The sequence below is a fragment of the Vipera berus genome (assembly GCF_964194415.1).
Source record: "Vipera berus genome assembly, chromosome: W".
Classification (NCBI taxonomy): Eukaryota; Metazoa; Chordata; class Lepidosauria; order Squamata; family Viperidae; genus Vipera; species Vipera berus.
The window spans coordinates 58,635,659-58,654,952 of record NC_138210.1 but is presented as its reverse complement, the minus strand read 5'-3'; the positions used below and the strand labels follow the sequence as shown (position 1 = coordinate 58,654,952).

Genomic DNA, 19,294 nt, shown 5'->3' with positions numbered 1-19,294 from the left:
GGCATGTGAAGGTCTCTCAAACTGTGAAATGTAAAAGTGTTTTCATTGTTCTTTTGGGCTCGTTTTGGTGTTTGGATTTTGGGGACAGGGATGTACATGAAGATTACATTAAAGGGAGATGTGATAACAAAATGTTTAACAAGTCACATTTTAGGTGCACAGGAATACAACTCCCATTTTTTAACACATTTCTTAATAGTTCAATGATTTGTAATACAGGACAACTGGGGAAATGATGGGGATAAGCGGTTTAATATTCTCACACTTGAATCGAGGCAGCATGCTGCTGCAAAGCATTGAGAGGGACAAAATCTTGGTTATGCAGGGTCAAGAAACTCCAGGCTGCAAAATGGGGGTCTTTGTAGAGCCCACAAATTCCCTTCTCAAGATGGCAGCCACTTTCCTGCGTAGTTACGTATAAGGAGACTTGCACTTGACTTTTGAACCAATTTTAGCTCGGAGAGACATAAAACGGAAATTACCTCTTTAGTACACCTCCCACTTTATGAGGAAGGGAATTCTCGCCAAGACTCAGTGTTAAGCACATACAAAAAACATTAAAGGTCTCCCCAGAAACAACTCCTGACATTTTTTTTAAAAAACAACAACCCCGAAGACAGTTTTAACTTCCGCATTCAAACGGAAGCGACCATAGAGAGCAGCCGAGTCACGAAAGAAAGCACTGGCGCTGCTTTTCAGCCGCGATGACCTTCCCAAACCGACGAGACTTCCAGATGCCTCTCCCAAGATGGCCGCGAGCGCTTCCGTGTCGTTTGCGCCGTCTTTTTCTTCCGGCGGCTCCTTCCGCGAGTTACTTCTATCTATGATTGTGGGGTGTTGTTGTTTTTTCCGACCGAAAGCCGTAAGGCGAGTCTCGAACGGGGCGCATGCGCCACGGTGCTCTTTTTTTCCCCCTTCCTCTTCCCCACCCACCAACCCCCACTAAACCGGGTTGGGTTATACCGAGCTTGCAGTGCATGTTGGGAAACCGGGGGTTTTGCTGCTTTTTCCTCTCTGGGGGGTCTGGGCCGAGGCTGCATCTGCAGAGATGGTAAGTCGGGAAGGGCAGCCAGCCGCCTGCGGGAGCGGGGCCGGGCCTGAAATAGTAGCAGCGGGAAGACAAGAGCGACCGCCACCCTCCTGGAACCACCGTCCTCGCTCCCTTCCCTTCCTTTCTCTTCCCCCCCCCTCCGCCCTTCTATGGGATGCTCCTCGTTCACCCCCCACCCCCATTTCTCATCTCTTCCCCGGCTCCGTTTTGTGCGGACGCGGTCCGGGTCTCCTCTCCGCGCAGCCCTTTTCCCGACGCCCCAGAAGAGGCGGCTTTTTCCTGGTGGTTTGCTTCCTTCGGGCTTTCTTTCCTACCCACCCACCCCGCTCCGCCCCCGACGGTTTAATCGGGTTTTCCTCTGGTTCTGCCTCGGGCCATCCAGTCCGCTTTTATCGTCCCAACAGCCCTGCCAGGTAAGCTCCCGAGTAGAGTTAGGGTTGCGGGGCAGAAGCAGCTCGGAAGTTTTACGGAAGGAAGGAAGGAAGGAAGGAAGGAAGGAAGGAAGGAAGGAAGGAAGGAAGGCGAGGTCTATCCCGGTGCTGTTGGTGAGGCTGGGCTGTCTTGACGACGACGGGCCCCCCCGACACACACACACACACACACCTCCACAGACTTCCAAGACGCTGCCTCGTTCTTCCTTTTGCAAGTCGTTTTGTGATTCCTCGCAACTCGTCTTGTCTCTTCGTTCGTTTGGTTCAAGCGTTGGTGGGCGGCTTTTTCAAAGGCACGCAGAACAGACCTTGGTTTGAAAGAGGAGAAGTTTAAGCTTGGAAGGCTTGATCTCCCAGGAAGTTAAGAGAGGCTTTTGAATGCTTTTGCATCCGGGCTGCTTTGTTTGGGCAAAAGGAAAAGTATAGGAAAAAACTTGTTCTTCGGTGTGCAAAAAAACTTCCGGGTAAAAAGTACCCACTATACCAAACTCTACCTAGTAAACCAAATTGGCTCTTGTTGTTGTTGTTAGCTGTTGTTAGTCGTGTCCGACCCATCGTGACCCTATGGACAACGTTCCTCCAGGCCTTCCTGTCCTCTACCATCTTCTGGAGTCCATCTAAGCTCACGCCTACTGCTTCAGTGACTCCATCCAGCCACCTCATTCTCTGTCGTCCCCTTCTTCTATTGCCCTCAATCTTTCCCAGCATTAGGCTCTTCTCCAGTGAGTCCTTCCTTCTCAATAGGTGGCCAAAGTATTTGAGTTTCAACTTCAGGATCTGGCCTTCTAAAGAGCAGGCAGGGTTGATCTCCTCTAGGACTGACCGGTTTGATCATGTTGCAGTCCAAGGGACTCGCAGGAGTCTTCTCCAGCACCATAGTTCAAAGGCCTCGATTCTTTGGCGCTCAGCCTTTCTTATGGTCCAACTTTCACTGCCATACATTGCAATTGGCTCTTACAGTGTTGCAAACATAACTCTAAACTTCTAGGTACTTTTACTCTCAAGGGTACAAAAAGGCTACATGAAACCAGAAGCCACCACCTCCAACAATTGAGCCTGGTCAGTTTTCTAGTTTTTGACTTTTACCCTAAGATGCTCTCCAGAACCTTTGGACTTCAACTCCCATCATCCCTTGGTGAGCTGGCCCCTGGCATTGGGGGAAGTGTAAACAAAAATATGTAAACAGACAAGTGGATTGGGTTGAGTCTTTGATAAGTGGCCAAAGCACCATTACTGTTTATCTAGAGTTTTGAAAAGGATGTATACAAGAAGAAGAAAAATATTCTATGAAGGTAACTTGCAGTAATCTAAATTTAATGAGTTAATTGGAGTTGTGATTTTATTGGTCTGAAAGAAAACTTTAAAGCAGAGGTCCCCAACCTTTTGGGCACTGGGGACTGCTTCTGTGGAGAAAGGTTTTTCCACGGACCGGAGAACACGTGGTTTTGTGTGCTGCCTACATCCCACAGATGGGGCTTTGCTTGTTTGTGCGGCCCAATTGCTGGCATGCCATGGACCCAACCAGAGTTTGGGGACCCCTGCTTTAAAGTACGTATATTAAGAGGAAGTTAAAAAAAAGATGTATTAGAATGTTTTAATTTTAGAAATGTTTTTAAATAAAAGCTTTGGTTTTTTTTAAATGGATGGGGGGAAATTTTTCCCTTTAAGGTTAAAGAATCTGAAAGAATACAGGGAATTTTGTTAATCTAAATGGTGATAGCTTATAAAGATTATTAAGTGCAAAACATTATTTCAGTAGCCAGGAAGAGAAAGCAGTAATGGTTGAATTGATTGTTATATTCAAAGAGGAGAATATATTTATGTTTTTTATTTGGATATCAGTTCTGGATTTTGTGCTTGTGATGAAAAAAATGAAATTTTGACTTTGGTTTTGCCGATTGGATAGATTTGGTGTTCTAGAAATGGCTAGTTATATAGTTAAAGGTAAAGGTTCCCCCGCACATGCGTGCTAGTCGTTTCCGGCTCTAGGGGCCAGTGCTCATCTCCGTTTCAAAGCCGAAGAGCCAGCGCTTGTCCGAGGACGTCTCTGTGGTCATGTGGCCGGCATGACTAGACGCCAAAGGCGCGCGGAACACTGTTATCTTCCCACCGTAGTGGTCCCTATTTTTCTACTTGCATTTTTATGTGCTTTCGAACTGCTAGGTTGGCAGAAGCTGGGACAAGTAACAGGCGCTCACTCTGTTACGCGGGACTCGGGATTTGACCCGCCAAACTGCCGACCTTCTGATCAACGAGCTTAGCGTCCTAACCCACTAAGCCACCGCGTCCCTTATATGGCTAGTTATATACTAATCTGTAAAAGTAAAAAGTTGAGGTTGTAATGTTGTCTTGTACTGTGCTAAAAAGAGTCATAAGTCAACTCCTTTTTCTTCCCTCAGTTTTTCCCCCTTTCTTTTTTCTTCCCTTAATTTCCTATTTTTATTTTTCTTTGTATTTTATACATTGATAAAACAATGAAAGTTATATAAGAAACTGGGTGACCTTGGGCTGATTACTCTTTCGGCCCTAGAAAAGAGGCAATGACATATAGGGATCTATCCAAGCAGTTTCTAAGAATCAGACACAATTGAACAGAAGTAAACATATACATATATTAAGACTGAAAGTGTAAGAGACTCATCTAAAGTTACCTATGAATATCCTGTCTGAGGAGGAATTTGAGCTTGGGCTCTGTTATGGCCTACTAGATACATAAACCCTAATGTCACGATTTTGGATATGATTTAATCTGTATCCTGCCTTTCCTCACCATATTAATTTTCACCTTTATTATTTTTATAAATAACTCAAGACAGGTAACATACCTAATACTTCTTTATCTTCCTATTTTCTTCCAACAACAACTTGTCAGTTGACTGAAAGCGACTGGCCCAAAGTCACCCATCTGGCCTTCATGCCTAAGGTAGTAGTAGAATTCATAGTTTCTAGACCAAAGTGGCTCTCTACATCACATCTCATCTCTATAGCCTACCTGTTTTTCCTCCTACAACAAACTTGTGAAGTAGCAGGGATTGGGAGGCATTTACAAACCAAAATCAACTACACCGCTTTCCTGGCTTAGGCTGGATTGAATCTGCCTCTCTCCAGTTCAATGTCTGAGCCTAAGGAGTGAATCAAAAACTTGGTTTCTGTAAAATAGGGCGACTTAAATGTTAGCTAAGGAAGCTTATCCTTTATGATGAAGAGAAGTTAGGTTGCCAGGATTTTTGCATTGTAAATGGGCAAGTATCTAAACTAACTCTGAGATTTTTACCACAAGTAAAAGAATTTTGAATAACTTCTGAAATAGGACAAAACCCCCATAAAATAATAGTTTGGGGAATCATGCAGATGTGAGGATCAGAGTTGTTAATATGGGTTTTCATTATATATGAGAACTGAACCATTGCTTTGCCAGAGCTTTTCCCAAATTAGTGCTATCTCGATATACTGGACTACAATGCCTACCCATTCTGTTGTTTTTCCTACTGGCCATGAACAATGGGAATTATCGGCCAAGACATATGAAGATTACCAGGCTCAGGAAGCTTGAATTCTCTAAATCAATTTGGAAGATCTAGCACCTGTGGTTCCCCTGCCAGGGTGTGTCTTGTTAGATTCACAAATTGTAGTAAGCCAAGGTTTGTTTAACAAATGAATTAATTGGGTTTGCCCAGTATACTTAACCAATTAAGATCTAATATGTTATATATTATCTTTGGTATCTGTGGAGAGTCTGGTAGCATTGACTACTTGGAGTGCCTTCTGTTGGTTTTTGCTAATATGCCCAGCTGCATATCTACATAGAGAGGAACATTTTGCCATAGTCATTTATGGTCCTGGGTTCTGTCTGGAGAAGACAGTTGTAATTCTCTGTATGTGGTTTAACAGAGAGACTACCTGCATCTGTAAAAACTCACCTGAGCCTTAAAGTAGGCCATAAGAACTAGTCACATGGTTATTAGATGGCAAGCATGAGAGATAGGATTGTAGTATATTGTGAAAATAGTTGTTCAATGGTGTCACCCTTGGGAATGCCTGAAGAAGGATTACATTTATTACAACCTCAGGATTCTAAGGTGTTAACCTGGTGGTAAATGATAGTGCTAATTTTAGTATACAATTGTTAACCACTGCTGTTTTATTTATAGCAAATCTCAATTGGCTTACCCTTAGAAGACCTCAGAAGCAACAACAAAATCTGAATTTAGACCACTTTTTCAAACAGTGGACTTGGCAAATCAATCTGAACAGAATACATATATTTTATGTTTATTACGTAAATGTGGATGTAGCAAACACCTGGTAATAATTCCTCTCAATTGTTCTGTAAAACATAGATTTTACCGTACTTTGTATTTTATACTTTGGAGAATAATTGTCAGTCCTACATACCAAATTGTAGTTTTCCCATGGAACCTTGTATAAAACAATGTCATTATCATTATTGTTAGTGATGGCTTGTCTGGATAAAACTAAGAATGCTACAGATCACCTAATATTATGAACCGGTCTTTTGCCCAACAGGATGTCTTTCTAATGATCCGACGTCACAAGACAACTATCTTCACAGACGCCAAGGAGTCCAGTACAGTGTATGAGCTGAAAAGAATTGTGGAGGGGATTCTTAAGAGGCCTCCAGAAGAACAGAGATTATACAAGGTATGAGGAGTTTATTATAGAAAGTACTGTATTTTGGGACTCTTCTAATAAATTACAGCATTACACCAGGGCCTGCTGTTTACTAGGTTGGTATACAAGTACTCTCTTTGACCATTTATTACATCCATTTTTTTAGTCTAACTAAACTGCTGCTCTTAGGAGAAACTCTCATCTGAGATCTTACCCTGTTAACTTTCCAGAGGTCTATGAACACCTGGCTCTTCCCCTAAGCATTGGGTTAGAATAACAGTTGAGCTGTAAGGATAATAGGTTGGTACGTGTGGGAAGAATATTTTTGTTTTTAATTTTTTTTAATGGATTGTTATGAGGTGCCTAACATCATCATATGTAACAAGTGACCATATATGTCCTGTAAATACTTAAGTCTGCAGCACCCAGAAATCCCAATTTTTAGCCTATAGAATTTCCAGGAGATCTGCCTTTTTTTCCCCACTGCTTGGTCTGAACCAGATTAGAAGGAACAAATCAGTCATTAGCTGATTCTGATGGTCTTTTGGAATCCCCACTATTCAGGGGAAGAAGATACCTCTTAGGCTTCTGGATTTTTCTGGTCCTTATCTGTGTACTGAGTAGTTTGGGAAGTACATCTAGGGCCTTGACGTGCAGCTGTATGCAGTATATCTTTGTTTTAGTGTTGGAAGTAGCCCTCTCTAATTTTCTGATCTTCATATGCTGCTTAAAAATCCTATACAGTAGACACCTGGGTATCTCTTTGGTGGAATAAATTCATAACCAGCCATCAAACAATATCCATGTAAAACCTCAAGCAATTAACAATCCACAGAGTTGTGTCAGGTATACCAATGCAATTGGTTCATCACACACCTAGTCCTTTGTCCCATCTAAGAAACTGTTTTTCAGCATGCCCTGGAAAATTAGGGATTAAAGAATCCTTAGAATTGGAGCCCTAACCTCATACTTCATTTTTTAAATAAGATCAGAAATAGAATCAAAAAGGGAGATAGCAAATGGTTTCCAGTGTATACTGGTTTGTAAGTAGAACAGTTTTAGTGGGGGGGGTGGGTAATACAGACTCCTTACTACAGATATTCCTCAACTTGCAACCACAATTGAGCCCAAAATTTCTGTTGTTAAGTGAGTTTTGACCCCATTTTACAACCTTTCTTGCCACAATTGTTAAGTGAATCCCTGCAGTTGATAAAGTTAGTAACCCAGTTGTTAAGTGAATCTGCTTCCCCATTGACTTTGTCAAAAGGTTGCAAAAGGTGATCACATGATCTTGGGACATAGCAGTGGTCATAAGTTTGAACAAGTTGCCAAGCATCTGAATTTTGATCACTTAATCATAGGGATGCTATAGCAGTGGTAACTGAAAAATGGTGATAAGTCACTTTTTCCAGTGCTGCTGTAACTTTGAATGGTCACTAAATGACCTGTTATAAGTCGAGAATTACCTGTATTCTATCCTTTACCCTCAACTCTATGGCAATTTGATATGCATAGGACAGTTAAACCATATCCTAAAGAACCTGCAGTCTAGTTGCCTAATTTCCTGGTTTTAATTACTCTTCTAAGTAGTAGTAGTTCCTGATTACCTGATTTTTTTTTAAAAGAGACTTCTCTTGCATTCTGGTGCAAATTACTCCATTTTTCAGGATGATCAGCTGCTGGATGATAGCAAAACTCTTGGAGACTGCGGCTTCACTAGTCAGACAGCACGGCCACAGGCCCCAGCAACAGTCGGCTTGGCCTTCAGAGCCAGTGGTGAGTGAAGTTGTTGCGTGCTTCTTGAAACCAAAGAAACACAACATTGTCATTGAAGATTCAGAGCCTAAGATAATGAAGTGGTTTATACCGATAACCTAAGGGAGTTGACCAAATTTGCCTTTGAGGAATATTCTGTGCCTGGGATGCTCTCTTTGAAAAGATCCACTTGCAATGGCGTAATGCCACACGCAAGCCATGTAGAGCTTTTAGCACCTGCCATCTTAGAGCCAAATCTGGTCCAGGAGTTCCCAATCATTGGCTAACTAATCATGCTGAAAATTGGCAACATAGATGTCTACCATTTTGCACTGAGGCAAGAAATATGCACAAACTATAGTAGAAGCCTTGAAACAGGCTTAAGGTAGTTTTTAAAATACAGCTAGTCCTCAATTTATGACCACAGGTGGGGCAGGGATTTCTGTCACTAAGTAATACAGTCATTAATTGAGTCATACCTGAATGTATGACCTTTTTTGCCGTAGCCATTAAGTGAATTGTTGATAAGTGAATCCAGCTTCCCCCAAGAACTTTGCCTATCAGAAACCCCCTACAAAGGTTGCAAAGGGCGATCACGTGACCCCAGGATGCTGCAACCATCATAAATTCATGCTGGTTGCCAAGTGCCCAGAATTTGATCATGTGACTTCATGGATGCTACAATGGTTTTAAGTGTGAAGACTGAGCCTGAATCACTTTTTGCAGTGCTATTGTAACTTCAAACAGTTGTTAAACGAATAGTTGGAAGTTGACGACTACCTATAAAATCTTGTACTTTTCAGAAAGGGGGGGGGGGAACGATCATCCCAGCCATTTTTACATAATTGCTTCATTAGCTGCACTCCTTTTACTCCTCACATAAAAAAATACAGCTCCCAGTGGTCTAATCCTGTTCCAGAGACTTAAATTCTCAAAAACAGACTAGACAACCCAGAATCCCTTAAGCACGAGAGTGAGATGTCATCAAAGCAACAAGCTGATGAATTTTAACGTGTCTCTCACTGGACTGTAAGCTGCTCAGCTACAATAATGTGAATTATTGTAAAATGCCCTGTGCGAGGTTGCTTTTATAAAACATTTGGAATCTTCAGGTGGTCCAGAATCCAGCTGCTAACTGTAGTCACGATTGATGATAGAGAGATTTTATTAAAACACCACCTCTGTGTGTGTCTTCCTCCCCCCTCCACAAATCAATTGGAAGAGTTGGTTGTAACCTATAAAGCCATATTAAGTCATGATGGCCCCCATATTGTTAACCATGTGGGTATCCCTTTCGGAAAAATCAATTTTATTTTGACAGGCCTTTAGTGAATAAATAGAATAATGTTTTGAACTCAAAATCATTGTTAAAGAGATGGAAATCAATTATTTGGGTCACTTTGAAAATGTATTTATTTATTTATATCCTGCCTTTATTATTTTTACAAATAACTCAAAGCAGCGAATATATCCCCTTAACTCTGTTGCCTCTTAACTCTATTTCAAGTTTATATTACTATTTTGAGCTCAAAATTGGTTATTGGGAATACAGAACACTGCTGAATGGCTGGAACATTTCAAGCTGTTGAGCTTGAAAATGGGTTCTTTCAAACTTGAAGTGTTTGAAATGCAACATATTTTGCACACCCTTACAAAGCACTATTAAAAGTAGAGCAGTATAAATACCCATTGAATTCATCCACTTAATACTTAACACACCAAAGTCCTACCTACCTCATTTATTTTTATTCATAATTTTAGCTGCCTGGACTGTCGATTTTGGCAGAAAGATGGGCATAAATATAGCGATTAAATAAATTTTATCTCAGCTGGGAAACAAGCCACTGGTTTTTTAAAAAAAATCATGTAGTTATAGAGAACGAAAGCAAATAGGGTTGCCTCAGGGATAACAACTTTTTCCCCTAGGTTTGCAGGCAACCAAAAGAAAGGATATTAATAATATTACTTACATCCACGTATCATAGAATCCTAGGGTTGATAGTGACCTTGGAGGTCTTCTAGTCCTACCTACTACCCAAGGGAGGAACCTCAAACAATTTTGGACAAATGGTTGCCCAGTCTTTTCTTAAAAACCTCCAATGATGGAGCACTCACAACTCCAGAAAGCAAACTAGGCCACTGCTTAATCGTTCTCATTGCCAGGAAATTCCTGCTCATTTGCAGGTTGGATCACGGCTTCTACCCTCAAGTGCTGCGGAGAAAGCACCTCTTCCCTGTGGCAACCCTTCAAATATTAGAATGCTTCTTGTGTTAAGCTTAATAACAGCTAGTTCCTTCAGCCATTTTTCATAGAATTTAGCCTCCAGACCCGTAATCACCTTTGTTGCTCTTCTCTGCACACTTTCTAGGGCCCCAGCGTCTTTTTTACATTATGGTGACCAGAACTGGATGCAGTATTCCGAATGTGGCTTCATCAGTGTGAATGGTGTAGAACAGGGGTAGGCAACCTCGGCTCTTTTATGACTCCTGGACTTCAACTCCCAGAATTCCTGAGTCAGCATAGCTGACTCAGGAATTCTGGGAGTTGAAGTCCAGGAGTCATAAAAGAGCCGAGGTTGCCTACCCCTGGTGTAGAAATAAAATGGTTATATGCTGCTTCTGAAGCCGGTTACTTTTGTTGCACCAGTCCACCAGAGCCTTCGCCTCTTCATTGTCATCCCAGATAAGACCTACCACCTACCAAAAAAAGGAAAGAAGGCGAGGTTGTCAGAATACAAGCTAACTTGAGGGCTAATCCACATGGAGCCCCATTTCCATCTGTCCTGTTTGCCATCGTTCACTCCCTAGAGACTAAAATGGACAATGTGAAATTTGAGCGGGCCACGAACAAGGAGTATATATTGGAGGTGGTGACCCTTTGAGAGCTGTAGGCAATGAAATTTCATTTTGATGTATGCCGATTGGTGTACATTCAAAGTGACAATAAAGTTATCATCATCATCTCCATACAGTGAGGGGGGAAAATTATTTGATCCCCTGCTGCTTTTGTACGTTTGCCCACTGGGGGGAAAAATGATCAGTCTATAATTTTTTAATGGTGGGTTTATTTTAACAGTGGGAGACGGAATAACAGAAAAAAAATCAGAAAAACGCATTTCAAAAAAGTTATAAATTGATTTGCATTTTAATGAGTGAACTAAGTGTTTGATCCCCTATCAGCAAGATTTTTGGCTCCCAGGTGTCTTTTATATAGGTAATGAGCTGAGATTAGGAACATTCTCTTAAAAGGAGTGCTCCTAATCTCAGCTTGTTACCTGTGCACAGAAGGAAACAATCAGATTCCAAACTCTCCACCATGGCCAAGACCAAAGAGTTGTCCAAGGATGTCAGGGACAAGATTGCAGACCTACACAAGGCTGGAATGGGCTACAAGACGATCGCCAAGCAGCTTGGTGAGAAGGTGACAATGGTTGGTACAATTATTCGCAAATGGAAGAAACACAAAATAACTGTCAATCTCCCTCGGTCTGGGGCTCCATGCAAGATCTCACCTCGTGGACTTTCAGTGATCATGAGAACGGTGAGGAATCAGCCTAGAACTACACGGGAGGATCTTGTCAATGATCTCAAGGCAGCTGGGACCATAGTCACCAAGAAAACAATTGGTAACACACTACGCCATGAAGGACTGAAATCCTGCAGTGCTCGCAAGGTCCCCCTGCTCAAGAAAGCACAAGTACAGGCCTGTCTGAAGTTTGTCAATGGAACATCTGAATGATTCAGAGAACTGGGTGAAAGTGTTGTGGTCAGATGACACCAAAATCAAGCTCTTTGGCATCAACTCAACTCGCCATGTTTGGAAGAGGAGGAATGCTGGCTATGACCCCAAGAACACCATCCTCACCATCAAACGTGGAGATGGAAACATTATGCTTTGGTGTTGTGATTCAGGGTCAGCCTGTGGGTTCGGCAGTTGGGTCGGATGACTCAGATGAGGGGGAGGAGGGGGGTGTTGAAGAACTTGCTGATGATGGCTTTGAGGCTCCGCAGAGCCCCCAGCCAGGCCCCTCCTACCTGGTGGAGACCCAGCTGTGTGAGCCTGACAGTGTGGATGAAGATGACCCACAGCTGGCCCTGTTCAAGGACGCCCGACGCAGGAGGCAGTCAAGTAGGAGCAAGCAGAGGAAGGCTGTGGGACTTCTCGGAAGGAGGCAAAGAGAGGCCACGCCCTGAACTCTTTATAAAGGGAATGTTTGGGGGAGGGCTGGTTTGCTGAAAGCAACCGCTCCGATAGAGTTTCAAAGCTCCGGTATCTTGTTTCATGTTTTGTTTGTTTTTGTAATAAATTTGGCAGACGTATTCCAGCCTCTTGCCGTCTGTAAAGGGGTTGCCTTTTCTGCAAGGCCGGTAGCAGGCTGGTACAGAACATTTGGGGGTGTTTTTCTGCTAAGGGGACAGGACAACTTCACATCAAAGGGACGATGGACGGGGCCATGTACCATCAAATCTTGGGTGAGAATCTCCTTCCCTCAGCCAGGGCACTGAAAATGGGTCGTGGATGGGTATTGCAGAATGACAGTGACCCAAAACACACGGCCAAGGCAACAAAGGAGTGGCTCAAGAAGAAGCACATTAAGTCCTGGAGTGGCCTAGCCAGTCTCCAAACCTTAATCCCATAGAAAATCTGTGGAGGGAGCTGAAAGTTTGAACTGCCAAATGTCAGCCTCGAAACCTTAATGACTTTGAGAGAATCTGCAAAGAGGAGTGGGACAAAATCCCTCCTGAGATGCGTGCAAACCTGGTGGCCAACTACAAGAAATGTCTGACCTCTATGATTGCCAACAAGGATTTTGCCACTAAGTCATGTTTTTGCGAAGTGGTCAAATACTTATTTCACTCATTAAAACGCAAATCAATTTATAACTTTTTTTAAATGCATTTTTTGGATTTTTTTTTTCATTGTTATTTTGCCTCTCGCTGTTAAACTTACCATTAAAATTATAGAGCGATCGTTTCTTTGTCAGTGCGCAAACGTACAAAATCAGCAGGGAGGGAATCAGATATTTTTTTCCCCTCACTGTAGGTGTGAGCTGTTTATGTGCTCAACTTGTTTGCCATTGCTTTCTCATGATCCTCCTATTTGATTTGGGATTTATAGTAGCCAGTGACGTAGCATAAAACAGTACCATTCCAAAATGATGGTTTCATGCATACCTTTCTCCCTCTTCAGAAGATGCCTTTGAGAACCTCCGCATCGATTCCTTTTCCAGCCCCCCAGAGCTCCCAGACGTGATGAAGCCCCAGGACTCTGGTAGCAGTGCTAATGAGCAAGCAGTGCAGTGAAAGATCGAGGCTACTGGAGTTAGCTGCACAACCCATGATATCCTTGAGCCCTCTTCCCCCAGCCTCATCTGACACGGAGAAAGATATGGCGTCATCCCTTGTCTCTGATCCTGGTTTCGCGTTTAGCCCTCTTCCTCTAAGCAAGACTACATGTCGCCCTTCTAAGCCCATCCTCACTCATCTGACAGAGCTGTTTTCACTTTGGTTTTGAAAATAATAAAAGGTCAGCTGTTTTTTTTCCCCTTCTTGTCTTGCGTTGTATGCCTGTGCAGTGAAATGGAAAGATGGCCCTGGGACAAAGAGGAGGCGATATCATGACAATTATTCCATAAACATTTCTGCAACGATTATCCTGCTCATGTCTTTACGTCAAACTGTCTTTCCTGCTGTCTTAAAGAAAAAGACAGCTAACCTGTAGTTAAATACGCTATCGACACCTTCTAAGGCAGGGGTGTCAAACTGCCGGTTTGCGGGCCGGACATGTCACCAGGAAACCGCGCCCACCCCGTTGCCAGCAATGGAGAAAAAGCTCCAATACGTTGCATGACGTCACAAGTTTGACATGTCTATTCTAAAGCAACCCCAAAGGTGCTTTTTTTTTCATTCAAGAGGCCACTGGACTTTCTTTGTTTTTTCTTGAAAATGTTTCGCTTCTCATCGAAGAAGTGAAAAAGCATCTTCAAGAAAAAACAACGTCCAGTTGCCTCTTGAAAGAAAAGGGGAAAAAAGCACCTTTGGGACAACCATGACCTGGATGACTGAGAATCAGTCTTCTAAGGCAGCTTTTATCAACCTGTAACTTTCCGTTGCGTTGGGATTCCCTCATCTAATTTTTGTAGTCATATGAAGGGAAAAAAATCACTAGGAAATGTGAATTTCTTATTGCTTGTCAGGGTTAAGACAGACTCCTCATATCTTAGGTAACATTAGGCTCCTTGGAAACTGCTGTATGTAATCACATGTCACTGCAACACTCGTGCAGTTAATGCTCTACTTCATGATAGGCAACCTGGTGCCCTCTACGTGTCTCGGACTGCAAGTCTCTCAATCGCTTGCCATTAAATGTGCTGGCTGAACCTGATGGAGTTGACATTAAAATACTTAAGAGGGCATTCAATAGCCTACCCAAGCCTACTTTTTCACTGTAGTGTTGCTCACTTGCTCTCCTGACTTTTATTTTTTGCTAATTGTCAGATCTAGACAGCAAGTTGGATCTAGTCTGCAAGTTGAGAGTTTAGTCTGTGACCCCAAAGCTGATGACTAACCAAAAGGTGGCAACAGCAGTAATTTCCTGTAGTGTCACTGTCTAGATGCAAGGTAGGAGCTAGTTATTTCTTCTAGTGGATCTAAAGTGAAAGCAATAACCATTTTTATGGCCATGTCTCTGTCATTCTTAACTTTAGAAACCATCACCTGAAATTGCTTGGAGAAATCCAGGTTTCCTTTGACTGTGATGTCTAGACAGCCAAACAAGGCCAGTGTGAAATAATTTTAGAGACTGATTAGCTTTTGAATAAAAGTACCCATATCCACGAGACAATGCAAAATAAATAGATTTCAGATTTGACACAGGAAAGAAATTGTGTTGTTTAAAATAACTACGTACCATTAGCAGTCCTGCGTCACTGAAGAAAGCAGTGCCAAAAATGGAAAGGGTGGGTGAAGACACAATGGGCTGGTTTATGCTCTCCTTAAGTTTCAGGCATCCTCCATTTAATTTTCGTAAGCAAAAGGGCAGAATATATAAATGCAAGCAGGTGGCCACAAGGGGGCACTAAATGTTTTTTTAAAAGAGCATAAACCAGGTACTGTATAGTTGGCAAAGGTCTAGCTTACTCAGTGATCTTATGCTACACCTCTGATCAAGCAAGCAACTCGGCCCATTCCACAGCTTTGTTAAAGATTAAATAGGATAATTTCAGGTATGCTGTTTATCACATTTAAATTAAGGGCTAAGGACCAATGGGAAAAGATGAAATGTAATCTGGAATATGGAGGTTAAAACGTACCTTACCTTTTTTAATGCTACCTAACTCTGTAAAGTGCTCGTGTTTCCTTTCAATAATGGGGAATACTAAAAGCATAGCTCAGAAAAAGTCGTGCTTTATAAATCTACCACCTTTAGGGCACCATATGAGTTGAGAGGATTTGGGGTTTTTTAAAAAACTGACTACCATTTTTACAAAGAGATCAAAGTAGCGCATACGTTTCCTCTCCCTTCATAAAATCTTTACAGTGGCCATTTTAATTAAAACTACACTGAAAGCTATTTGCATCATCACTGTGACTGCCAGGCCGTAGTGCTTGAACTCAGTATTACTAATAAATCAATTTTCCAAACTGATACTCATCATGTGTGTTGGACTACTATTCCTGAATCTCTTGACCTACCTAACAAGTAGTCCAATATCAGTGTAGGAACCAGCATGGTGAACATTGCAGCAACTGAACTGCTGTCTACTGGCAACAATCTCTTGAAACACAAAGACAATCTTGATATTTTGTGAGAATTATAATGGGGTTACAGTTTATCCATTGACCTGCTTACCAGACTTATCTCTCTTTACAGGTATTCAGCATATAAAAGTGATGAAAACTATAAAAGTGAAAGAGGACTGAACTTCCTTAAATATGTTTTACTTTCTCTTCTGGAGATGTCTACCTATACCTACCTATACCTATAAAGGCCATTTTTCATATAGTTACCTATAGCGCAATATTATTTTTATAATGCTGACTCCTGGTATCCAACATTTTCTATATTGGAGCTAACAGTCTTTCACAGCACACTGTCCAATGGAAGGCCATGTGAATTTGCTTCCGGGATGGTCCACTTTGATAGAAAACAGTTTGCTTTCAAATGACATCCCCTAGAATGGGAAGCCATAATCTGATTGGACAGCTACAATTTATTACCACGAGTTATGTCTATGTAATGAGACCTATGCTTAAGGATCTCAGCTATGTTGCCATAGTTTGTATATATTTTTCTCCAAATAATAATTGAAATTGTTATGTAATTATTTCTTAGGACTTAGTTCACACATTACATTAAACAATGGTTTACTAAATGTCTATGGAGATTCTCAGTCATCCAGGTCATGGTTGTCCCAAAGGTGCTTTTTCAAGAGGCAACTGGACTTCCTTGTTTTTCTTCGAAGACTTTTCGCTTCTCAGCTGAAGAAGCTTCTTGGATGAGAAGCGAAACGTCTTCAAGGAAAAACAAGGAAATTCAGTGGCCTCGTGAAAAAGCATCTTTGGGACATGGTTTACTAAGTACGCCACAACTTGCCTAGTACAAAACCCAGCTATTACTTCAAAGCCAACAAACCCATGGCTTAAGCATGTTGCATGAACTCAGCCTATGCCTACTTCCTTAGATGAAAACTTTTATTTTGTCACATTTAGTCTAGAATTGAGTCAGGCAGCTGTTTTATGTAGATTATTCTCTGCAGAATTGTATTTGGAAAGTATGATTTTGTTCTCAGTTCAGACTGCAACTGTTTTTTGATAGACCATCTTACTTATTTAATGGTGAAGATCCATTGCGAAGGTTATGATAATCTGAAGTCTGAGCCATATAAAAAGGGGCTTTTATTTATTTATTTAAAACATTTATACAGCCACTTGTCATATTCCAAACTCTGGGCAGCTCCCAAAATAATGAAGTTACATCCTCTGCCATGTGCGACTTGCATCTGCCATTCCCCCACAACCTTGACTAGAATTGTCCATTCGTGGTATTTTTGTGCAAATTACCATATAGTGTACGGAAAAATAAGACGTGTTTTGCCAACCAGCACTCAAACTCTAGAACAGCCAACGCTGCATTGTAGACGGGCTTGTCTAGCGAGGTATTATATGGTCAAAATAGAATCTGTAAACAGTTGAAGTTGTATTTGTTTGATACAGTGTAATTCCATTTACCACTGAAGTGGGACAGCAAGAAAACAATGAGGACGAGCAAATACGGAAACTCTACCTCAACTATAGAAGAGTGTTTCTGCATTTCAGCAGAAATTACTCATCTATTTACCTGTTCAGGTTTAGAAAGTGCTTATTACTGTACCAGCACGGTTTAAAAAGATACCATATTTTTTCATAGATTCATAAATATAAATTTATGACATCCAGATGGACTGTGGGTGTTTGCTCAATGGATCCCAGTACAAATGTCCATATACTCATAGGGCCTAACAAAGGGAGGTGAAAGGCAAATTGATATAGACTCATCTTTATGACACAAGTATTCACTCCGATTATCCTTTATCTTGACAGCTGTCCTTTCTCTTTTAATAAGGACAAGGTCTCACCTGACATTGGGACTTTATTCAGTGCAAAATGATAACAGAAGATGATGGCATCTAGCATCTGTGGTCTTAAAAGGAGAATGTGGGTAGATCCTTTATAAGTTCTTTTAAGAACAGGATCACACAATGTTGTGTCTCCCTGTTTTTCTGTTCCAATTTCACCAGGCTAGGAATCCTCGAGTATGAACTGCCATTCTTACTGATGGAAGCTGTCAGTTACATTTTTAGGATGATAGAATAACACCACTCAACAATCAGTGCTATAACATTAACAGTTGGAAGGGACCTTGGAGGTCATCTAGTCCAACCCCCTGCTCATGCAGGAGAGCAATTCTATTTTTGATAAATGGCTGTCCAGTCTCCTCTTAAAAGCCTCCAGTGATGGGGCACCCACAGCTTCTGAAACTGCTCTGGCTGGTTGATTGCTCTATTAGGAATTTTCTCCTTAGCTCTAGGTTGCTTCTCCCCTTGATAAGTTTCCATCCTTTCTTGCTTGTCTTGCCTTCAGGTGCTTTGGTAAATAAGTTGGCCCCCTTTTCCTTGTGGCAGCCCTTCAAGTATTGGAAGACTGCTATCTTGTCACCCCTGGTCCTTCTTTTCACTAGACTAAGTATACCCAGTTCCTACAATCATTATTTGTATGTTATAGCTATAGTACCATAGTCTAATCCGGGGGTGGGTGTCAAACTGTCAGCCCGCAGGCCGGATGCATCACGGAGAAACCGTGCCCACCCCATTGCCAGCAATGGCCAAAAAAGTCACGATATATCATGACACGTCACGTGATGTTGCGATTTTGACACCCCTGGTCTACTCCATTCCACAGTGGAAACTTCTAAGCCAACTTCACTTCCAATGTGTCGAGAATAATCCATTAGGGAGATTAAAGTAAGGTAACACTCAACTCCTGAGGATTTCACAAATACATCTAGTTTTCTTAGCAACATTATAGAAGTGGTTTGTCACTACCTACTTTGAGATTTTTTTTTTCCTAGCTCTTCAGTCTCACCTACAGTCCTGTTATTTCCTGGTCATCTCTTATCGTGCCCAGCTCTGCTTAGCTTTTTGTTATCAGAAAAATACAGGTTTAAGATGTTCTTTCCTCAGCTGCTTTAGACAACTGCCCTCAATCACTTGATGCAGGAACCATAGCTACAATGCTTCCATCTATCTCACATTCAAACCTAATTCATTGAACTCATCACAACCATCACTAGATCCAGATACAAATTCAACATTCGTACAGCCTCACACAATTCGAATAGTGTGGAGAAGCAAAACAACAGGTCATCAGTAGTACTTAAAGTTCCGTCGATATACAAAAAGTACAGAAGATAAGATGGGCCACAATTGCCAAAGGGTGAATAAACATTGCCCAAAACCTTGCACAGATAAGAACAGTACCACTGTATCATTATTGTCTCTTACCCACAGGGCCAGTCTATTAAGAGATCACAGTCAGCAATATTGAAGGTTCTTAACTGATCAAGGATGCACAAGGTCATCTTCACCCTTTCTCTCTCCTGATAAGAGATCATTGATCAGGATAACCAAAGGAATGCCAGTGAGAAGCCAAGCTATGAAAAATTATTGTTCTAAACCAAACTTCCAGGTATTGAAAGCTTACAACTCCTATCACCTATGACAAGACACAATGCACTAATTGCAAATGATCACACTTCTATGAAAACCAGTGCAAAAATCAAGGTGTTCTTCCAAGTTCTGGTTTTATGAATTCCTAGCGCTTCAGTTAAGATTCTGGATAAGACTGCTTCCAAGAACATGCCTTCAGTTTCTTGGGGCCAATTTCT

General features: G+C 41.7%; 1 protein-coding gene across 6 annotated transcripts; it reads left to right on the top strand.

The window, feature by feature from the left end:
* The first annotated feature begins 827 nt into the window (after positions 1-827).
* On the top strand, positions 828-16,244 carry LOC308676708 (elongin-B). 6 transcript variants are annotated; one of them, XR_014028352.1, is made up of 7 exons: positions 2,656-2,774; positions 6,010-6,144; positions 7,782-7,890; positions 13,061-13,396; positions 14,368-14,490; positions 14,577-14,647; positions 15,743-16,244. XR_014028352.1 is itself a non-coding variant. In XM_081342700.1 (4 exons), exons 1-4 carry the CDS (start codon positions 1,049-1,051, stop codon positions 13,171-13,173), a joined length of 360 nt encoding a protein of 119 aa, XP_081198826.1. In that variant the 5' UTR covers positions 828-1,048; the 3' UTR covers positions 13,174-13,413. The 6 variants fall into 6 exon arrangements, 3 of the variants coding, with proteins under 3 accessions (XP_081198826.1, XP_081198827.1, XP_081198825.1); XR_014028353.1 differs by having other exon boundaries at positions 14,368-14,647; XR_014028351.1 differs by lacking the exons at positions 14,368-14,490; positions 14,577-14,647.
* The last annotated feature ends 3,050 nt before the right edge of the window (positions 16,245-19,294 follow it).